General features: G+C 43.4%; 1 protein-coding gene across 1 annotated transcript; it reads left to right on the forward strand.

Annotated features, from left to right (window-relative positions):
* The first annotated feature begins 239 nt into the window (after nucleotides 1-239).
* On the forward strand, nucleotides 240-8,920 carry LOC131212134 (solute carrier organic anion transporter family member 4A1). The gene is made up of 14 exons (XM_058205881.1): nucleotides 240-316; nucleotides 410-722; nucleotides 835-1,051; nucleotides 1,135-1,330; nucleotides 1,405-1,565; nucleotides 1,655-1,762; nucleotides 1,841-1,941; nucleotides 2,096-2,330; nucleotides 2,434-2,976; nucleotides 3,881-4,103; nucleotides 4,178-4,366; nucleotides 4,453-4,601; nucleotides 4,662-4,818; nucleotides 4,904-8,920. The coding sequence occupies exons 1-14, from the start codon at nucleotides 249-251 to the stop codon at nucleotides 6,204-6,206; spliced, it is 3,963 nt and encodes a 1,320-aa protein (XP_058061864.1). The 5' UTR covers nucleotides 240-248; the 3' UTR covers nucleotides 6,207-8,920.
* The last annotated feature ends 277 nt before the right edge of the window (nucleotides 8,921-9,197 follow it).

Consider the following 9,197-nt stretch of genomic DNA (forward strand, 5'->3'; position numbering starts at 1 on the left):
GTATGTCGGTACGAGCAAAACATCGATGCTGATAACGGTGAGCTGCTCTATCTGCGTGAGCTATCGCTGCACAGACATGTTGTCGGTCGAAAATCTGGCTGGAGGCTGGGTTCACTCAAAGAACACTCCCTAAATAATTGCCTATCGCAAAAGACGAAAAGAATCTGCTGTCAGCTCGCACTTGGAGACCTGTATCAGACCGTGGCCGTGAGCTTTGTTGCAGTTGTTCCTACTTTTATTGCAGTAAAATGAATTCTTCCGGCGTAGCAGTCGATGGCAGCGCAATCAATGCAAACACACAACGGAAAACGCACAGGTGAGGGCTGGATTTTCAGGATTTTAAATATTTGTTTCATCTTAAGTGCCTTAAGGACGGTGGTTCACGGTTTATTCGTTTTAAAACCATTAGGCGAAACGAGTCGATGTATGCGATGACCGGGCTTTACTCGGAAGCGCAAACCGACGACAGTAGCGCGGACATTCCTCAGGACACGGAGTCGGAATCGTTACCGATGTCTATGAACACTGCCACAACCACAACCACCTCGGCTACCGCAACAGTGGACACCACCGTCATCAAGTGCCACAGTCGCCAGCCGTCGAGCAGTGTGATGATGGACAAACCGTTACCCAACATTCTACTGATCAACGACGACTATACGCGGGATTGTGGTATCCTCAATTGCCGGCCGTCGACGGTGCAGCATTTTGCCAGGATCAAGGTACAGAAGAACTTGGGACACGACAAAGACACAGCAACCAATCGTGACCTATTTAAATGTACATAATTTTTTGTCTTAAATAAATTCTTATATTATATCCGTCGAACAATAGGTTTTCGTGCTGCTTCTCTCGATCCTGGTTACACTCCAGCAGGCGCTTAGTTCTGGTTACATTAACTCCGTGATAACTACCATCGAGAAGCGTTTCGAAATTCCATCGAGTCTGTCCGGTTTGATAGCGTCGAGCTACGAGATCGGCAATGTCATCACTGTCATATTCGTTAGCTATCTCGGCAGTAGGCGACATATTCCGGTTTGGATCGGCATAGGTAAGAAGGCGCCATCTGAAAGTGTTGAGAAACAACTTATCGTATAGACCGGGCTAATTGATCGATCAAATTTCTAACCGCAGGAGCCGTTATCATGGGTATCGGATCACTCGTTTTCATGGTGCCTCATTTTACTGGCGAAGCAAACCCGGGTATCATGATCGACAATAAAACATCCGACAACATCTGCCGCATCGTGTCGGTGCGCGAGCAGGACATGGGACTGGGACGGCTATCGAACAGTCTTTCAAATCCTCCTCTTACTTCGCACAACTTAAGGTAATATAGGCATCCCCAAACCGAAACTGTTGGAACCTGATCAATGAATCGATCAATACCGTCTTTTACACCAGAGGAGACAACTGTTTGAAGAGCAAAGCATCCACCTTCGGACCTGTGATATTATTTGTGATCGCGCAAATATTGCTCGGAGGTGGCGGAAGTCCACTCTTTACGCTAGGCACGACGTACGTGGACGATCACGTTCGAAAAGAGAGTTCGTCTATGTATATCGGTAAGTGTTCCGGTACTTTCATGAGCTATTTATTTTCAATGCGGAACATACCTCTACATGGGTCACATTTGTTTTTCTACATGATGTAGGTGCAATGTACAGCATGGCAGCCTTTGGACCTGTGCTTGGATTTCTGCTCGGAGCGTATCTCTTATCCTTTCACATGGATTCGTTTTCCGGAAGTGACATCAATATTGGTATGTAAGAACGATACATTTTAATAATTTGCATTATTGAGGAGGTGCATTGCATTTTATCTCTCGTATCGCCATCAGACCCCGATGATCGACGGTGGGTTGGTATGTGGTGGGGCGGTTTCCTAGTGTGTGGATTTCTGCTCATCCTTGTGGCCATACCGTTTTTCTCTTTCCCCAAGGTAAGCGCTATGAGTAACCAATTTTGTTGTTCTGCAACAAGACGTCGCAAAAACAACCTCTGTTAGAGTCCTAATGATAGCCGTGGAACGCCATGTCGTGCCAATAGTTATTTTGTGGTATTCATAACTCCTCCATTCCCCCATTCCCTCCCAGGTACTGACACGCGAGAAAAAGAAAATTCGCATTGCCGAACAACGGCTACCGCAATTGCAGCAGTTATCGTCGAATAATTCGAGTAGCTTACCACGTTCCCAACCGAACCTATCGCAACCGCCAGGGAGTCTGCAGCAGCAACAGCAAATTGGTCAACATGCTCAGCACAACTCTAGCACCGTTCCAGCGGGAAACAAATGTAGCGAGGACACCGGATATGGCAGAGATATAAAAGGTAGTTTGAAGGTTGCCATAATTTCGTCACTTCGGCACCGAAGCGAAAAGACGGAAAAACTATCCATTCGCTCCACTACTCATGATTTTGTTCGCATTTGCAGACATTCCGCAGTCGATGTGGCGCCTGGTAACGAATCCTGTGTACATCTGCACCTGCCTTGGTGCCTGCATGGAGCTGATGATTGTTTCCGGTTTTGTGGTATTCCTGCCAAAGTACCTGGAAACGCAGTTCAGCTTGGGCAAAAGCCAAGCGAGCGTTTTTACGGGGTCAATTGCGGTACCCGGCGCTTGTATCGGAATCTTCGTCGGTGGTTGCATCCTGAAACGCTTTCAGCTCAAGCCAAAGGGTGCAGTACAGTTTGTGCTGATATCGAATCTCGTTTGCCTGTCGTGCTATGGCTTGTTATTCTTTCTGGGTTGCGAAAACCTAAAAATGGCGGGCACTACAATACCGTACTACAATAACTCGCCCCAAAGCGTTGAACCCTTCCAGGTGAACTTGACGGCGGCATGTAACTTTGGCTGCGAGTGTCACATGTTCGACGTCGAGCCGGTCTGTGGCAACAACGGGCTTACTTATTTCAGTCCGTGCCATGCCGGCTGTACTGCGTTCTCATCCAGTTCAAACTACACCAACTGTGCATGTAAGTGACTTGTGTACTTTTTATACCTTTTATAAATGAAGTAATACTTCAGTATAGCTGAAAAGATGATTGAGTTTCATGAGAGCAATTAGAAATTTGTACCCGGCGTTGAAAAGATTAGGAAGAAAAACAGAGCCGCATTTACCTACAACTTTGGCTTTTGCATTGAAGTTCAGGCACTGTTAGGCACACCTTTGATAAATAAACCCATGGATCGGTGCAGCGTAGACGAATAATTCACGGGCAAACCACAGGTTTTGCTATAATTGCATACAAAATTACAATCGCAGTGGGTCAATTCTATTATAGTACATTGGTCCAATAATATCATTCCAGTCAGTTTTCTTCTGCCCATAGGTTTTATCGAAAATATTTTAATTAATTTGGGTGCTTTCGTGTCCTAACGTAATTCTAATGACAAAGAGTAAAGTAAGTAAGTAAAGTAAGTAAAGTAAAGTAGTAAAGTAAAGTAAAGTAAAGTAAAGTAAGTAGCGTAAAGCTGATGACAATTCCGTAACTGATAGCAATATTATGAGTGAAATGCTCTCCAACCAGTCACTGTGAAATTATGCTTTCATTGTTGCATCGATAGCAGATTAATTAATAAGTACAGCATAATGTACTGACCGGGTAGAGCCGACAATTATTGTTCATTTCTACTTCTCGGTTATAAGAATGATGAGAGCCAAGAAGGTTGCACGGCTTTCTTTAGTTTTTTATTCTCATGAACCCGATGACCTTTATGAATCTCTGGAACTAAGGGGTTCTCAAACGCAACCAGAAATCAGAATGAGGACTTAGAAGAGGACGTACAGTAATATGATTGATTTGGTTGAGCTATTGTAATTTGTTAGAGAAGTTTCTAACATGGTTAAACGTGTTCTTTTCTCCTCTTTTTATGCAGGCGTCCAAACGAATGTAACAAACATATACAAGGGTGTGGAAGGAGCGCAGGCACAGGCTCTGAATGCGCACGAAAATTTTGCCGAAGTTACCGTAGTCCCGGTCGCAACCGCTGGTGTGTGCAACACACCGTGCAGAACGATTTATCCATTTCTGATTTTGTTGTTCTTTATGACGTTCGTCGTGGCGTCTACGCAAATGCCACTTTTGATGATTGTTCTAAGGTAAGCATCATTGCCATTTCAGGGATGTGGCAAAACATTGGGCACCATATAACAATTATGTCTTTGATTTGTAGGTCTGTCTCGGAGGAAGAACGCTCCTTTGCTCTCGGCATGCAGTTCGTGATATTTCGCCTTTTCGGCTACATACCGGCGCCGATCGTTTTCGGGAATCTCATCGACTCGTCCTGTTTGCTGTGGAAATCAACATGTGGCGAAAAGGGAGGGCGTTGTCTGATGTATGATATTGAAAAGTTTCGTTACAAGTAGGTTTTCTGTAAACAAATACGGCCCAGTGGCCAGTGGGCTTTTTTTTAACAATTCTTATTATCTCTGTGCACTCTACCAACAGGTACGTAGGGCTGTGTGCGTCAATTAAAATCATTGCCTTGATGATATTCATCATCGACTGGTGGCTAGTAAGGAGACGAAAATGCTTGGACAAAATGAACCCAATGTCAGCAAATGAGCTTGTCGGATCGATCATAAGTTTGGATAAATGTAAGTTATTTGACGCAAATTTCAAAGAATTATTTTCTTATTGATTGGTGCTTTCTGCAGTATTTGAAGAAAAATTACCCATGGAAGACACCAGTGCGGCCGTCCCCTTCAATGGGGAATGCGTTTCCGGCGACACATTGACGGACAACAGCAAGCGAGTCCTAATCGCAAGCCGCCATCAGCGTAATGATTCAAAGACAATTCAATTAGAATATAGGTAACATTTCGAAAGGATGCTGAATATTCATTCAGTCTGTGCAGGTCATACGTATTAGTAAACCTTTTTCTTTGTTGCTTCCTAGGTATGATGATGGTGGCACGCACCAGACATACCGCCTGCCGCCGGTGCGCAAGCACTACCGCAGCAATTCCTGTGATATAAAAATTCAGCGTAGCAATTCCGCCACTAACCGGGAGGTAGATTTTCACGACTGGAAATTGAAACGGTTCATGCGCCGTCACACACGCAACAATTCGCATGACTACAATAACGATCTGCATCGTCATCAGCAACACTCAGTAGCGACTGGTTCTTCTGCACAGCTCGGTCGGTGGATTGCGTTGCAAAATAACAACGCCGGGAACGAGCAGCATCAAACGGCCTTATCATCGGCAGCTCCCGCTGGTGCCAACAACATTCGCTACATCTTGAATCACTTGAAGCAAGGTTCCGGAGCAGCACCGGAACATGTAAAACTGGCCTACAGTAACAGTTGCAGCGGAGCTGGTGGTAGCGGAGTAACGAAGAAAAAGCGCCACACGCGCAACTATTCGTACGGGCAAGAATTTTCCTTCTTACCGAATAACGTCATTATTCGACTCGATAACGATATCGCTAATAAGTTCCTAAGCTCGACGGGCGCTCCGGTTGGAGGTGGCGGTGTTGGTGGCGTGTCTTCTAGGAAAAGTTCCTTCTCGCATGACGTGACGGCGGTGCTGAAAAATAATGCCGCACACGGGGCGAAGCTAAACAACATCAAGCAACTCAACAACAACGATCTTACGGAGGAGTTGGAATCGAAGTACGGTAAGGGGCACTCGCGTACCAATTCCAGAGATTTAAATCTTTTGAATTTGGCACCACTCAACGCGGGCAGTAATGTGGGTGCGAGCGCAGCGAACTTTGAGCCCAGCTGCGAACGATCGGCAGGAGGAATACTTGGCGGGATTAAGTCGCTGATCGATGAGTCAAATAGCATTCTGAGGCATCGTCGAACGAACTCAAAGGACTTGAAATACTGTGGTTATCAACCATGCAGTGGTGAACCAAACGCTGCTTGTGCTGTTGGTGGTAATGGTGGTAAATGCCTAGTAAGGAAGCTTTCCTCGTCCGCTACTGGAGCGGCTGGGGATACACACGAGGGAATCGTGGGGCGAGCGTTAGCGGGAGCTACCGGTGTTTCTACTGTTCTGCCACCACCAGCGGCTTGCTGTCTCTTGACGTTGTCAGCTACAAGCTCTGATGTCGGCGGTGCTCAACCGGAATCGCTGCAGTTGTTACTTGATAAAAACAGCGTCTTTCCTGAGGAACCGAACTGTTGTTCGTCGCAATCATCCAGCTCCTCGTCGTCACCATGCTCGTCTTCGTCGTCGACTAACGTTTAGCCGGCCGGTGAGAGATGTGTGACGGAGGATGCATTTACTACAAGGTTCATCACTCTTGCCCGCGCTCATTTTGCGCTGATATCGGCCAGATATAGGAAATCAATTACTAGCACAAGACACCTGCAGATAACGGGAAAACACATATATTTGCCATAGTTATAGTGCATAAAAGTTGCCCCTAGCGTGTGTTGAGATAAAAAGCGCTCATCGACTGCTACCGTAAATATGCCGTGGATATACGATGGAGATGGTGAATATCTTTTGTGACGTAGTGCAATTTTCTAACGGTTGTTAGCTGTTTGACATTCATTCCAAGGATCGCTTGGTTGAAAAGAAAACTACGCTTTGGCCAACATCTCAAGACTGCATTTAGTATCTGTTCATTTGTTTTTTGCCTCAGACTGTCGTGCAGGTTTCTGCTCGTTTGAAACAGGTTAAACAGGATTACTATAAAAACCAGACAACTGGAAAGAAAGTGAGAAAGAGGATCAAAAGAATGTTTTCAAAAATTTCATTATATGCACGGAAATGTGCTACCGCGGGCAAATGGCGAATAGAGTTACAAAAACGGTGGAATCTTTAAAACCAAGGCGACTGCTTGACGGACGAAAACACTTCGTCTAAAGTTGAATTGTGAAGCTGAGTGTATGTATAATTGAAAGCAAAGTGGAAAAGGTAAAATGGCAACATACTGGAGTCACTCCAAACGTGTTACAGATGTTCGGAGTCGGGTCGACGGGGGCGGTGGGGCTCGTGAAAATTGTGTGCATTTTCATGTGTGTGCGTATGTGTGGCACGTCGTGAATAGAAAACAGCCGACAAAACTGTAAAGAAATCTAAGAAAATTAAAATGATACAATATTTTTATATGAAATTATTAGCAAAAAGTAGATTGCGTGATGTGATAGGTGACGTGCGTTGGATCGTTAAGATGTAGCGCTAAAAGTGTAAAACGGAAGCAATTTTAGTAAAATGATGTACAACAGAAATGGACGTTGGAATGCAGGGTGTGAATGTAATAATTCTTTTAGGGTGTAAGTATATCTTTAAACTAAAACTCCAGCCTGGATGTTCTCGGAAGAGACGAGTGGTGCAAATTATTGGAGAAAACCACGCAGTGGCACAGTGACAGTAGCAATATTTAGAAGCATGTTGGCTAGAGAAAATATTAAAATACTATATTTTAAAACAGAACTATAAACCACAAACAGGAATGGAAATCAACGCGCAAGGCTCACCTATCTTCTGATTCCGATTTGCAGCGCAGTATTTTTTGCGGTACATGGGCTTAGTCGACAAAAGAACAAAATCCTAAACTACCATGTTATCAGGTATCGAACGTTGTTCTAACGACGGCGCCTTGGGAACTTCCATTTTTTATTCACTAAATCACCAGGGATTTTAATGATAACGCCCAATCGCCTCTCCTTTCAAAGGTGCGGCCATTAATTTCCATTACCTTTCAAGCTTTTGACGCACAGTAATCTCGACCAGCGGAAAATACTTCTTATACCGTAGACGCGTTTTAGCATTTGGATTTCAAAGTCGTGCATTAAACGATTTATGGGTAGCTGTTTACATTCAACACAGCTGTATGAAAAAGGAGGAAACTTGTTTTTTGGTAGATTCAAAATTCACATGATTATTTGTAATGGTGCTCATTTGTAATACATATTTTTACGGGTGTCCCGTTGTTGATGATAAGTGAAATTTCAAACTTGTCGAACGTGTAGACAAACCGAGTAGAAATCTTACATACGTTAATCTGCAGAGATAATTTTATGAGATGGAATAGAAATGAATGCTTTTAGTTCGGTTTGTGGAAATCGCTAGAAGAAGTAGATTCCTTCACTACTCTCATGTAGCCTCTAGGGAACCAGTGTTTTATCTTTAAATTTTAAACTGAAATAGGAAATATGTGGAGTATTGCCCCGAAGATTGTTTTGTGGACTCCCTTGGTGTATCCTACTGAAACGAAACCTGTTCAAAAATTCGTAATATTATGAAAAACATTTCGAAATCGTATTGTCTCCCTTAGTAAAGCATTGTAAAGAATATCGGATCGTTTGAAACACGTCGTGCGTGAAGTTTAGTGGATTATGTCGAATTTGGAGTATTTTGTTTCGCTCAGAGTATTGCGTCTGTTTTGTTTTGTTGCAGTAAGCTTGAAGGTCACTATTTGGAAGCAATACGGGAACGATTTCAAAACTATGTTGCGTTCCTTGAGATGAACTACAGAGAAACGTCTTCAGATATTTATAACAAAAACAAACCTCACAACGATAGACAACACAGTGCATCAAACTCATACATATCATATAATATATTGGCAAACGGTGTTTAGCATTCCTAATACTCACACCATCCATGTCTTATTTGGCCTGCCGGTCGGTCGGGCCGTTCAAATATTATTTTGCCAAATCATCTTCCAGTAAACCTGCATTTGTTAGAGTATTGTCTATAGCATCCGAAGCTTCAGTTCCGCATCAGAAATGTTGGTCAGCTCCCTGAAATTCAATGCCCGAGACGTTAAAATTTTATGAAATGTAAAAAATCATTACTACTTAGGAAAAAATATTAATATTATCCACCAGCCTGCGTTACTTAGCAAACAAAGAAAACCCCCAAAGTCGACTGTTGGTTTTCACGAACAAAAGCGGCAAGTTATAGCGTCACAGGTCGAATGCGAGTGCTTATTCTCAGTTAAAAATAAAGCAAAGTTAAAAGCAAAAAAAAAACGGAACGTTAATTGTCTACTAAAAGAAAACGTAGTATGTAGTAACCGCATCTTGCATGCATCCCTTAACTGCTAAAAGTCGGAGTAAGGATGACAATTTCATTTCACCTGTAGCATCTTCAATTATCTTTATCATCTTTTTCCGTTTCTTCCGTTCAAATGCAACGCGCCCTCTATCGTTTGGTAGCTAAAACAGTTCCACAATTTATTGCACACAATGTGTGCATAATATTATGCGCCATAATCCATAATCT

This window comes from Anopheles bellator, chromosome 2, assembly GCF_943735745.2.
Source record: "Anopheles bellator chromosome 2, idAnoBellAS_SP24_06.2, whole genome shotgun sequence".
Lineage (NCBI taxonomy): Eukaryota > Metazoa > Arthropoda > Insecta > Diptera > Culicidae > Anopheles > Anopheles bellator.